The following is a 14,340-nucleotide window of genomic DNA, read 5'->3' as shown; positions in this document are numbered from 1 at the left end:
TCTTAACGGAAAAGAAAAAGCGAATTTTTAATATATGTCGACATTTTCCCCGACTGTTATTTTAAGCGGTGTATTTTCGTGTATCATTGTGGCGCAATTTTAAAAAATATATCTCTGCATTTTCCCGTGTGTGCGTGAATGTTCTCAATTATTTCTGACACCGAGTCTAAAACCATCAATAAAAATTAAATCAGATGGTGAATTCGAGATAAAATCATGAGGGTGACTCAATGAATGGGCTTTATTTTACCGGCCTTTGGGAAATCATTTCGTTCTATAAACGGAAACTTTCATGGGATTCTCTTCCCATTTTTTTTCAACCGAGTCTAAAACTATGTTAGCGACAGTTAAAAATGAAATGATATATCGAATTAGAGTTTAAATAAACCTGTGTGAAAGAGAAAGACAACACGGGCCTAACTAAACAGGCCTCAAAGCTATTCGAGTCAATAAAATGGTGGATATTTGTTTACATGAAGCCTCTCCAAGAATGGGTGGAGCTACTCTGTAAACGGAGTAAGCCACACCCCAGGACAGACAGAATCACCTTCGCCTATTATAATATATATATATATAATATATATATATACAGTGGAACCTTGACTTACGAGTTTAATCCGTTCCGTGACCGAGCTCGTAACTCAAATTGCTCGTATCTCAAATCAAATTTCCCCATTGAAATGCATTGAAATGCTATTAATCCGTTCCAGCCCGCCAAAAACCACACCAATTTTTTTTTAAATATACAGTATATATAAAAATATCTCGCGCTTTATATTTCACCTGTATGCAGCATACAAGTTGGCAGGATGGCCTGGACTGGAGGTACGCACACTTGACTCTAAAGTCTAAACTGTCCAGCCTGGGTTTGAATCCCGACCCAGCTATAACCTGTCATGGGTGAATCACAGGCAGGGTGATTCATCAATGTGTGTACCGCTAAACTGGGCGCCCCGTTTGCGTCCCATTAGTTGTTGGATGTTAAGGATCTCACCGTGTTTTCCACAAAGAGAAGGCGAGCTATCGCCGGCACTCTGAACAAGTTGACGGCAGAGATACTGTACTTGCACGGCATGATAACCACGTGTCGCACGATCTCTTGTCATGGTCCACAAGATTATCACAGAGAGGTGCAGCTTCCAGCGTTTCGAGATCTGATCCAGGCCTATCCAACGAGACCGGTCCCAGCGTTCTAGGCCCAGTGGTTGTCTCAGACGGACCCGACAACGGCAGTGTTCGTTTTAACTCGATTCGATTCGAGCGCCGACGTGCCGGCGAACAAAACCGGTCATATCTTTTGAACGCGTGGCTCGATTTTTACAAAATAAACTTTTTCTTGAAGGCCTGAACCGTGCGCTCAAAACGATACCGAGTTTGACCCTGAGAGAGCCGTTTTGCGCCGGCAAAGGCGCCTTGTGTGACGTGAGGACCACGTCGTGCTGCATAGATTATCATAAATTATCATATCATTATCGGCGGCGTTATATATCATTAGCGCTATACGACAGAGATACTGTACGTGCACGGCAAGATAACCACGTGACCGGGTGGCGAAAGCTCGTAACTCGGATCTCGGCTCGCATCTCAAAGCAATAAACTGCCAGAGTGACGGCTCGTATCTCGAAAAACTCGTAAGTTGGGGCACTCGTAAGTCGAGGTTCCACTGTATATAAAAAAAAAAAATATATATATATATATATATATATATATATATATATATATATATATATATATATATATATATATATATATATACATATATATATATATATATACATATATATATTGTTACGGACCGCGGATAAGATGTTAATTTGCCGAGCGGATGGCGCCGCGGCCCTAACAGTTACCCCGACTAACCCGATTCCTGAACGTTGGCCAAAATCGCGCCACAGATATTCAATAGGGAAAAGACAAAGGCGACACGGATGTGAAGAAGAAGAAGGAGACAAAAAGGTTTGAAATACGATTATTATTTATTACTATTTACAGGATTGAAAGAAACCAAGGAAGAAGGAAAGATAAGAAAATAATTTACAGAAGAACTCAGAGACACAGTGAAAATCGCTAGCTTATCTATGCAGTCTTAATTAACCCAGGGACAGAACAAACAAAACAAACTCACGTACATAAGAAGGATAGAATGGCAGGAATGAATGCTGGAAGGAGGAATGGGAAGGTTCAGCTGGGGCAGATGGTTCGGGCTTGATTCCGCACGGGACGTCGGGCTGGACCTCGACGGCCACCGATGCCACCGCAATCTGGTTCCCGCGGGGTAACGGGTCGAAGCGGCCTGGTGGAGTCAGCTGCTGGTGGAGCCAAAACTACTGGTGGGGCGCAACTCTTTCGTTGCACTTCTTACTTCGCACTTCTGTCAAAGGCTTCCCCACGCTTCTTGTTTCACACTTCTGTCAAGGCTTCCCCGTGCTTCTCTCGCACTTCTCCGAACTCATCTGCTGCCTCAATTGTCTGCTCGTGCCGCTGTGGGGACGTCGCATGCTTGGCCAGGACTCGTCTGAGGTGGGGGCGTCTTCTGCGGGTTATATATGCCACGCCCCTGAACCTTCGCGAACCTCCTTGATGTTTCTCTCCACACCCTCTCCAAGTCCAACCCCTTGTTCTTGGTTGGTTGAGTGGGGCTGACTCACTCCTCCCCTCTATGACGAGGTGGAGACACGCCTTTCTTCCCCGACCCGAGCACATGTTCAATGGCGGCAATTGCAGCAAACCGCCCAATTCAATCGGCAAAGGATGCAAAAAGGGGAATGCAGTTGGTAATGGAGGCTTTGAGGGAATTGAAAGGGGATCTATCTTATGTAATTCAGTGCAATGGAGTATTACGTTAATGGAAGACAAATCCTTAGCCTAATACACATAATAAGGAAATAACTGTCAACAAAGATATATGGTGTCCTTCGTGTATGCTTTATGGAATTAACTACGGGAACGCCCTTTGATCTTTATACAACAACAATTGCAGGAAGGAGGGTGACATTTTACCACAATTCATAACACAACAAAAAAAAAAAAAACATTCTCATATCTACAACAATATATATATATATATATATATATATATATATATATATATATATATATATATATATATATATATATATATATATATATATTGTTACGGACCGCGGATAAGATGTTGTGTTTGCCGAGCGGATGGCACCGCGGCCGAACAGTTACCCCGACTAACCCGATTCCTGAACGTTGGCCGGAACGCGCCACAGATATTCAATGGGGAAAAGACTAAAGCGAAGGATGTGACGAAGAAGGAAGACAAAGGGTAAGGAATACCAATATAATTTATTACTATGTACAGGATTGAAAGAAACCAAGGAAGAAGGAAAGATAAGAAAATAATTTACAGAAGAATTCAGAGACACAGTGCAACGCTAGCTTACCTACAGTCTTAATTAACCCAGGGACAAGACACACAGAACAAATTCACGTACACAAAAGGATGGAAAGGCAGGAGGTGGATGGCTGGAGGGAGAGGAAGGTCCACGGATACTGCAGCACGATCGGCGCGTTTGGCAGCCGCCGTTCCTTCGCGGCCCTGCTCAAAACTGCCGTCCAGGCCCCAAGCTGCTGTTGTTGCTGCTGTGGCTGCTACTGCTGCGGCTGTGTGGACGTGTGGACGTCGCGTGCTCTTTTCAGGACTCGTCTCTCTCGTCTTGTCAAAGCTCATCTGCTTCTGTAAAAGCTCATCTGGTCCAACCACTTCTGTAAAAGCTCATCTGGTCCAACCACTTCTGTAAAAGCTCATCTGGTCCAACCACTTCTGTAAAAGCTCATCTGGTCCAACCACTCAACTCAACCACGCCCTTGCTTCTTGCGCGCGCGCTTTTATAGCGCCTCAGGCGATCAAGCCGCCGGCCTTCAGGACACGCCCATCGGTCAGCTCGCCTCGGCCCTGATTGGTCGGCACGGCCCTCTGGCTCCGCCCTTGATGACGATGGGCGGGCACGCCCTTCTTCCCCGAGCTGAGCACATGCTTAATGGCAGCTTTGGGGCGAAATCAGCAACCCACCGCTGTAACAAACCTGGCAAACTGCCCAGTGCAGTTGGCAATGGAGACTTGGAGGGGATGTAGCTGGAAATGGAGATTTTGGGAATGGGAATGAAAGGGGATCTATCTTGTTTCACTTGGTGCAATGGAGTGTCATCTTAATGGAAGACAAGGCAGAACATAATAAATGTATCAACAAAGGGGGAAATCTATGATTGGCTGACGTGATTGTTTATGACCTAATTATGGGACGCCCTTTGACCTTTATACATAACTGGAGTAAGGAGGGTCCAGAATAAAGCACTAATAATAAAAAACACAATAAAAAAACCACAATCCTCATATCCACAACAATATATATATATATATATATATATATATATATATATATATATATATATATATATATATATATATATACATACATACATACATACATACATACATATATATATATATATATATATATATATATATATTGTTATGGTTTTTAGAACCTTCACATGTAAATTTAGTAGTAAATTCCCTTATAAATGACCCCTGTGTACATGTCCCCTTAATTGGCTGTTAATTAAAGATTGCACCTTAGTTAGTCCATGTGCAACACGTAGGACACTTTAGGACCTCTCTATAGTTATATCATTATTCTGTGTTCCAGGTAAGGCTGTGTTTCCAATAGTTGACTCTACGTTGCATCAATCAAATAAGATAGTTCCCCCTTCAATTTTCCCCAATCGTCTCCCGCTCTTCAAGTGCAGTAGCGGTAAGGCAGTGTTCGCTGCCAGTAACAGTTGGGCTGTTTTCATGGGCATCACACCGCCTCTACTCGCCCAGCAGCGTTCGCTGCCTGGCGCCAAACTCCATTACGCACGAGGCCAAGAAGGGGGGGAGGAGCCGCCAGAGCACGGGCGTGGCACCACCTCGTCATCAAAGGTGGGGTCAGAGAGCCCTTAACGACCAACCAGGGCTCGGTGGGCATGGCTTGATAGGGCGTGGCAAGAAACGTCTGGAGAGTTCGAGAGGGTTCCAAGGCGTGGTTATAAAACCCTTGGCACGAGGCCCTCACCAGAGACGTGGGAGGAGGTGCAAGAGACGCATGAGAAGGGAACATGAGATGAGTGTTGGAGACGCATGAGAAAGGAGCGCTGGAGAGAGACGCGCTGACGACCGGGGTCTTGCTGAACAAAGAGCGAGGGCGTGCACGTGGGCCACCAATGGCGTGCCGCGATTCCCGAACCTCCCTGCCCACCAGTCCTGTGGACTGTCTGCCCTTCTCATCCTTCCCGCCATTCCTGCCTGAAAACCCCATTAGTGTACGTGAGTTTGTTCTGTTTGTCTTGTCCCTGGGTATAAGTAAGAGTGTTTAAGAATTGCGCTGTGTCTTCTTCTTCTTCTGTATATTGCTTTCGTTTCTCCTTTGGTTTCTTTGGTTTTGTATAGTAATTAATAAATCCCTGTTCCTTCTTATTCTTTGGCTTCTTTCTCGTCCGATCGTCTTCGTGTTTTCCCTATTGAATATCTGTGGCACGATTTTGGCAGAACCGCTTACAATCAGGTTTAGTCTTTTGTTAACGGCTCGCTTCGCTCGGCGCAATCCATCAATTACGCTGCGGCCCGGGCGGGATGATTTCCTTGCGTGGCGGGAGTATTTCCTTGCGTACCGGAAGGCGCTGGTACTTAGGTCATAGGACGAATCGGCCTACTAACCTATTCAGTGCTGACCGGGCATGACGTCATACCCCCAGGACCGGTCAGACAGCCAGCTTAAGACAAGGGGATTAAACCCTCCTTGCTAACGGGAGTGCCGTCCACCTGATCCGTAACAATATACATATATATATATATATATGTATATATATATATATATATATATATATATATATATATATATATATATATATATATATATATATATATATATATATATATATATATATATATATACAGGGTGTCAAAAATAGCGCCCAATTTCTGTTTATATATACAGCAATACCCCGTTTTATGCCATTTCGACCTACGTCAAATCCGACTTTATGCCAATCTTCTGGAGTAAATTTCAGTTCAGCGAACATCATTATGTGCGACTTTACGTCACTCCGACATCATAATAGGAGGACGTGAAAAAAAATTATTTAAAATAAATAAAATAGTACATAAAAATTAACAATAAAAGAAGCTAAAAAAACAATTTAAAATACAATAAAAAGCACATTAAAATATATTTAAAAATGTACATATACGTATGCGTAGCTGCTGGTTCTCATTCAAAACAAAGGTGACGCCATATGCATTTTGTCCTGTGCTGTGGTCGTGTGCTTGCTTTGCCTTTCGCTGTTATTTTTGTGATTATTCCTTTACTGTGTAAAGGTTCCTTTACTGTGTAAAACAACCAACGCAACGTGGCAATGGCGAAACATGACGACGATGCCGGCTCGGACGACCGTGACCGTGTCATGCCTCGAACCGGGGTGCCTCGTCGGGCACCTCGCCGGCATCCGGCGTCGACGAACCGATCGGCGTGTTCATGTGCACATGTGCATGGATTTGCAAATGCCTGCCTGTACGTCGTCGGTTCTGCGTATATCGCATCGTCCAAAAAAAAAAGAAGCAAGCAACTTCGGCCGCTCGAGGAAAGACGGGGCACGCCTACGACTAGGAGGCGAGCATCGATCCCCGGGGCGGCCGGGTTCACGGAACCCTGAGCTCGTTCGTTCGTTCGTCACAGACGACACGACACGACCACTGGTGAAACTGCTCGGACACGTTGGGTAAAACATGCGTGGTGAAACGGGCCGCGGAGCCACTTGGCACACAAGCCAGCTCATGGTCGACACGTCTGTGCGGGTCACCCTGTTCAAGGAGAAGACCCGACCGATAGAAAACAACGGAGGGACTCCCGACGGGGAGCGGCAAAGATTCAGGGCGAAGCCGCAGCCTCCTCCAGTTATTTACTCTAGTTTTACGGTGTTTGTCTTCATTTTAAGGCATTACGCCCGGTTTACGTCAAAAACGGAGTTACGTCACGGCTTATGGAACCAATTAATGACGTAGGCAGGGGAATTGCTGTATATATATATTTCTGTCAGTTGATTGTTTGTTTGCCATTTGTATTACAGTGTACAAGAAGGTAGAAATAAATGAATGACATGTTTATCTAACCATTTATTCGGGGGACAATTATTACAGAAGTGTACCAAGCTGTTTTACTTTCAATTATCAAAGTGCCCTCCCTCGTGATCGATGCACAATTGCAGCCGAGCAGGCACAGAGTGGCACACACGCTTGCAGAGTTCGATATCAATTTCCTCCAACTTTGCAGTGATTTGAGCCTTCAATTCCTGAATGGTACGAGGCTTTTCACGATAAACAAGGTCTTTCATGAGCCCCCCAATAAAGAAATCTGGAGGTGTAAGGTCTGGGGAGCATGCCGGCCACTCGGCGGCGGCCGATCCACTTTCCGGGAAAGTTTTCATCAAGCCACTGACGAACATGACGTCCATAATGAGGTGGAGCTCCATCTTGCAGGAAATAACAGTCCTGATCTTGTACCTTGGGCCAAAAGAAGGTTTGCAGCATATCCAGGTAAATTTCTGCAGTGACAGATCCCTCAAAGAAAAAGGGTCCAATTATCCCTAATGGAGATATGGCTGCCCAAACCGTCACGCCAGGTAAATTTACCTCCTCAACTGCCACTCTTGGGTTCTCCGCAGCCCAGTAGACACAATTGTGTCTGTTAATTGTGCCGTTAAGCTTAAAACATGCCTCATCTGACCACCAGATGTTGTCTAGCATTGTGTCCTCTTCATCAAGTTTCGCTAAGAACTCTTCGCAAAATTGAAGATGGTGGTCGTCATCTCCATCATGAAGGGCATGCAGTAAGCGTAGAATGTAAGGTTTCCAGTTTTTCTGGTGAAGGATATGGATAACACTTGATTGGCTCACTTCCAACTCTGCAGATAAACGGCGAGTTGACTTTTGCGGACTTTGTTCCAGGCTCCTGATGGCTTCTTCAGCCTTAGCTACATTCGTTGCCGTTTTCGGACGGCCGGACTTCTTTGCAGTGGCTACCGACCCTGTTGCTTCAAATTTCTCGACAATCAATCGTATGTTTCTTCCCTGGGGTGGGTTCATATCGAATTCCTGTGCCAAACGGCGTGCCGCCATCGTTGGTTGTTCATTACATTTCTAGTAATGTTTCACGGCCGCAATGCGTTGATTCATTGAAAGGTAATTCATGGTTCAATTTGGTGCAAATTCAGTAACTTTCCAAACTCTCAGCAATAACCTGCAAAACAAAAACAAAAATAAATAAATTAAGAAAACTAATAATCTGCAAGACAATTATTAACAACATGACATCCCAGAAAGAATCTGTCAGCCGAAAAAACAGAAATTGGGCGCGGGCGCTACTTTTGATTCACCGTGTGTGTGTGTGTGTGTGTGTGTGTGTGTGTGTGTGTGTGTGTGTGTGTGTGTGTGTGTGTTATGTATGTATGTATGTATGTATGTATGTATATATATGTATATATGTATATATGTATATATGTATGTATATATGTATGTATATATGTATGTATATATGTATGTATGTGTGTGTATATATATATATATATATATATATATATATATATATATATATATATACAGTATATATATATATATATATATATATATATATATATATATATATATATATATATATATATATATATATATATATATATATATATATATATATATATATATTCACTCTGGTGAGAAGGTGTTGATAAGACAGAGGTATCAAAGGTGGCGATCATACACAGCTACAGATGAGTGTTATTAGCCCCCGTTGGACTTGGTCTGAAATGGGGGTGTCGTGAAGTAAGATGGTTCCATCCGAGGGATGCCCTCCATCTCCGAAACGTTACTCATGATGCTATTCCGACGCCAACCGCGTGGGGAGGATCTATATACCAGCTATGAGTAAGGATGGGTCAATGGGTCATTCCGCTCTCTTGTGTCTTCGAGTTGGTAAGATTGTTGCAAGATCTGTTTTACATTTGCTAATATCTCTGAAATGGCGTAATGGTAAAGAAAGTGGCCAGAGATGCTTGCTTAATAGCTTTTGTGTTTTCTTTGTAGATCAGTCGCATTCAAGTGAATAAAAGCTCACAGCTTGGAGTTTTGGTGGACCGTCTCGTTTCATTTCACCACATTTTTATTCACTTGAATTCTACGGTTGGAGCCATGGAGAAGCTGCTTCGCCTGGAGGTATTCTCGGGCGACCCTCAGGCTAGAAACACCGTGGACGAATGGGAATATTGGCACAACTCTCCTCTGCACTACACCGCGGCGGTTCCGGATCTCACCGAGGCACAGCGGCTATCGGTTCTGACCTGTCATGTCAGCCTCCCGGTCTACGGGTACATATCCCACTGTACCACTTACGATGCGGCAGTGGCGACGTTGCGTGGCATATAAGTCTGGCAACGAAGTGCATTGTACGGACGACACATGTTGGCTACCCGACGCCAGGAAGCTCCGGAGAGCCAGGAGCACGACATCCAGGAGCTGATACGCCTGGGGAAAGGATGTTTGATGGAGGATTGAACCACGGCGGAGGCGACCGACGACTTGATGTGGGATGCGTTATTTGCTGGTATCTCGTCGCCGGCCATCCGACTCCGTTTGCTGGAGGAAACCACGTTGACCTTCCAACAAGCGTGCGACAAAGCACGCATTCTACAGCTCGCAGCGTCCCGCGCGGAGGCATACGGTGGGACCCGATCTCACAGGGGGGCCGCCACAGCGGCACGGCCGGAGTCGACCGCATCGCCAGAACGGGCTCTCGTGGAATCTCCAGACGACGCACCGGCACCGATCGCTGAAGATGATGGGAATCCGAACGCCGCAGCTGCGAACTCTGCGGAGAATGCCAAATGTTATTTTTGTGGCAATAAGAGACACCCTCGCTCCGTGTGTCCCGCCAAAAACTGTGAATGTCATAATTGTGGTAAAAGAGGACGCTTTGCAAAAATGTGTCGGGCCGCTAAATCTAAGTCTTCCCGGGGCTCGAGTCTCGTAGATACGTGCACCTCACGGACGGCGCGAGGCGTGCGCCGCGCCGTGCTACCTGTACTTGTGGAAGGGATCCACGTGGAAGGGCTCATCGATACTGGTAGTTCCTCCAGTTTTGTCAGCCATGCTTTGGTACAATGTAACGGCTGGACGATGGGCTCGGATACCCGACAAATTTACTTGGCTTCGTCCGGGCATAGCGTATGCACCAAAGGCATTTGCTCTCTTAAACTCGTCATCGATGATAAACTGTATGAGGATGTGAAACTAGCGGTGATGCCGGAATTGTTGTTACGTGCTCCTCCCTGACCCCCTGGTCACGGTGTACCTCCGAGCCCCGAGAGGAGCCACGGCAGAAAAATATGTTATTCTGTGTCAAAAATCAATTGGGAAACCACACCAATGGTTATCAACAAACAAATATTGTATTAAAAATCACACAAGAATAACGATACAACAATAATAGCAATCAAAAGTACAATCAACACATCTTATGATGGTACCATCAGCTAGTATAGGATAACTCACTGTGCTCCAAGTGAGTGAAAAAAAACATTCCCCAATGTTTCTATAGCTCAAAGTTGATCCCCTCCAGTGATCATTAGAGCGATGTCGAATCAAAACCTGAACCCCGTTCAGATGACGGGCCCGGTCACACCGCCAAAACAGCAGAAAGGCGTATGCGGCCGAAGCGGCGCAAAGAGTCACGTGGTCCAAAACTGCATAAAGAAAACTCAAGGCGAATGGGAAATCCAAAGGTGCTACTGCGTAAGGCAAACTCAAGGTGAATGGGAAATCCAAAGGCGCCCTCCAGGTCTGAACTTTCAAGGCTCAGTCGGCGAACCGCAAATTAATCTTCCAAAAGCCACGGTGCACACACACACACATCAGATATGTCTGAAAGCGGTGGAAATGGCTGACGAAGCAAATACCTTGCTTGACGAGCGAAGCGCACGAATCCAAATGGCCGACGGCTCGTTCTCGAGTCGCAACGACCCGGCGATGATTCTTCAGAATCCCAACGCCAAACCTGACACCCAGGTTGATCAGTCACAGCGATAACCCCTATCGCAGGAATTCCTATCCAGGAAATTCAAAGTTCACTCATGACTCTTGCTCGACAACGTTTGATCCAGAACGCAAAGCAACCAGCTTCTTGTCCGACTTTTCGCTCCTTTCTTTTCTCACCTCCTCTTCTTCTTCGTCTTCCGGTTCCCGATCCGGTTTCCTGTTTCATTTAACATTAACCTTTTTACCTTTTGACAATAATAATGGCTATTTCCCTCAAACAATAATAATAATAATACATAGAACCAGAAATGTTTCAAGTGGATGAAAACCACAACACCGGAAGTGACGAATCCATAACACTTCCCCCCCTCAAGAAAGAAAGTTTGAACAGAGTGAAAACTTTCTTTGTTGGCAAAACTCTCCCAACAAACAAAAGTAAACTCACACCCAAATCATCAATTCCCGTGAGCAACGATAATCAATATTTCCCAAAAAGAAAGCAACAAAACTTCAAACAACCTACAGAGATTTCCAAAGTTAATTCACTCTGGACAAAGCATCAGCAACGACATTGTCCCTGCCCTTTACATGCTCAATTTCCCAGTTGAACTCCTGCAAAGCCAAACTCCATCTCATCAACCTCTGATTTTTATTTATAGTTTCTTTTGAATGAAGGTTAAGGGGTTGTGATCAAAAATCCAAACTCAAGTAAATCTATCGCACTTTTTCCGGGAGGCCGAGCTGAGAGCCAGGTTCCATGGTGGTTGGGTGGTGAGGCCTGGAAGTATTCACTACATGGACGCCTTTAGGAACGTGGAGTTCACGGTTAATCCGTGTAGGAAAGTTCACTACATGGACGCCTTTAGGAACGTGGAGTTCACGGTTAATCCGTGTAGGAAAGTTCACTACATGGACGCCTTTAGGAACGTGGCGTTCACGGTTAATCTGTGTAGGAATCTTGGCTCGGCTGCTCCGCAGCATTCAGTGCTTCAACTCTTCCTAACTTTCATAATAATCACGGTTGGACCGCTTGTCGCTGTAGTCACGTGAATAGCGGTCTCCTTCTCGGCCACTACCCTGATAATCATCCCTTCGGGAGCTGCCACAAATCTGGGAGCCTCCATAGTAATATCGACTGCGGCCACCACCAAAACTACTACTCCCACCCCGGGAGCCATAGCCACCCCTGAAACGACCTCCACGTTTTCCTCCTCTGTAGCCCCCTCGACGCCTATGGCCTGCCTTCTCTACTGTTATGGTCCGACCCTCCAAATCCGTGCCATTCAAATCCTTTTCTGCATCTTTGGCGTCCTTTGTGTTTTCAAATGTGACAAAGCCAAATCCTCTTGACTTTTGCGTCTCCCTGTCTTTTATCAGCAGCACTTCCAAGAGCGGTCCATATTTGCCAAAGACAGAATCCAGAACATCTTCCCTTGTGTTGAAGTTCAGTCCACCGACAAAGAGCTTGCCAACATTGCTTCCATCCCTGACTTGTGTGTGCTGACACTTAGTTTCAGGGTACTTCCTCTCCTCTTCAGGGCGCTTCCTACCCATAGCACGAGTCGCGGTACAGGATGGAAAGATACCCGGAATCTCCTGCTCTACCTGTGCGGTGTTATTTTCCATACTTGGCTTTTCAACAAACATCGGGTTACCAGAAACTTGACCACCGGCCAAATCATTCCCGATAACAAAAGATACTCCCTCTACAGGAAGAGTGGCTTGTAAACCTACGGTGACCGGTCCTGACACCAAATCAGACTGCAAATGGATGACATGAAGTGGAGCTCTAACATAGCCACCAACCCGCTGTAAACGAGCACTAACACCAGTTGCCGTCTTCTCTGACAATGGCAAAATGCCTTCAAGCATCAAAGATTGATGTGCTCCTGTGTCCCTCAATACCCTAACAGGTCTCTGGTTAGTCACGTCTCCATCCAGTGACACAAACCCCTCTGAAATAAAAGGTTTGTAACTCTCTTGAACAAGGTTGTTCTGTGATGCCGTAACTTTGGCATGGGAACCTTCACAAGGTACTGTCCTCCAAGGACGATTTCTCACATTTGCCAATGCATTCGGAGTTGTACTCGTCTGACTCCGCTCCTGATTTTTCCTTTCCAGAGCATAACATTGAGACATCAAGTGTCCAGGTTTCTTGCAAAAAGTGCAAGTAGGCCCGGACGAGAAACTTGTAGTCTGCCTCGAGCCCCCCGGAAGATAAGTCTGTCTTGGAACTGTAGTCTTCTGATCCCTAAAAGTCGCGGTATCAGATTTGTCCTCATAGTCATCTCTAGGCTGCCCCCATGAATATTCGTCCTCCACACCGGATGTACCATAACTCCCCTGGCGAACTCTAGGCGGGAAGTTAGGTTTGTGGAACCCCATCCTGTGTGTCAAAGCATAGTCATCGGCCACGGTTGCTGCCTCATACAACGCTGGTACCTTCCTTTCCTCCAGATGTACTTTAATGTCCTCGTGGACACACTGTTTGAATTCCTCCACCAAGATCAATTGTCGCAACAGTTTGAAGTCTTTCCCAACCCCTTTCGAATCACACCACCGATCAAACATGGTTTCTTTCATTCTGGCAAACTCCACATGGGTCTCTCTCCCTCTTCCTGGCGTTCCGGAATTTTTGCCGGTAAGCTTAGGGACCAATTCATAGGCCTTGATAATGATGGTTTTCTTCACTATCCCATAATCTGCACATTGGTAAATCGGTAAAGCCAAAAATATATCTTGAGCTTTACCCACCAGAACACTTTGTACTCACATAGTCCAGGACTCCACAGGCCATTTTAGCATTTGAGCCACTTTCTCAAAGTGTAAAAAAAAATTGGCTACCTCCTTTTCATTAAAGGGTGGAACCAGCCTCACATGCCTACAAACATCCCAAGTGTTCTGACTAGTTGTCGAACTAGCCGGCATGGATGCTACCTCTCCCCGTTCTCTCATTAATTCCAACTTCTTGAGTTCAATTTCCTTCTGACACTCCATGCCACGTTCCCTTAACTCCCTTTCGGCTCTCCTCTCCTCTGCTCTTTCCTTTTCTCTTCTTTCTTCGAGTTCCCTTTCAGTTCTCCTTTCCTCTGCTCTTCTCTCCACGAGTTCTCTTGCAGCTCTCCTTTCCTCTGCGTTTAACCTTTCCTGGCTCTGCAGTTGCATCTCCGTTTTCCGGAGCTCCACATTTTCTTTTTCCTCGGGTAACCAATCCAAGGCTACCTCTGTCCATGTTCCCTGTCCCACCA

At 45.5% G+C, this 14,340-nt stretch overlaps 1 protein-coding gene across 4 annotated transcripts in view; it reads right to left on the bottom strand.

The window, feature by feature from the left end:
• Positions 1-7,164: 7,164 nt before the first annotated feature.
• Positions 7,165-14,340, bottom strand: part of LOC144889080 (rho family-interacting cell polarization regulator 2-like) — a 163,489-nt gene continuing 156,313 nt past the window's right edge. For 2 of the 4 annotated variants that reach the window (XM_078768917.1, XM_078768920.1), the window contains exon 10: positions 7,165-8,306. In XM_078768917.1, coding sequence (XP_078625043.1) covers positions 8,277-8,306 — 30 coding nt within the window. In that variant the 3' untranslated portion in view covers positions 7,165-8,276. The remainder of the gene's footprint in view (positions 8,307-14,340) is intronic. The other 2 variants (XM_078768919.1, XM_078768918.1) reach the window with 2 other exon arrangements.

This window comes from Myxine glutinosa, unplaced genomic scaffold (genome assembly GCF_964187855.1).
Source record: "Myxine glutinosa unplaced genomic scaffold, kmMyxGlut1.1 SCAFFOLD_702, whole genome shotgun sequence".
In the NCBI taxonomy this organism is placed as follows: domain Eukaryota; kingdom Metazoa; phylum Chordata; class Myxini; order Myxiniformes; family Myxinidae; genus Myxine; species Myxine glutinosa.
This window is presented reverse-complemented; position numbering and strand designations above follow the sequence as displayed.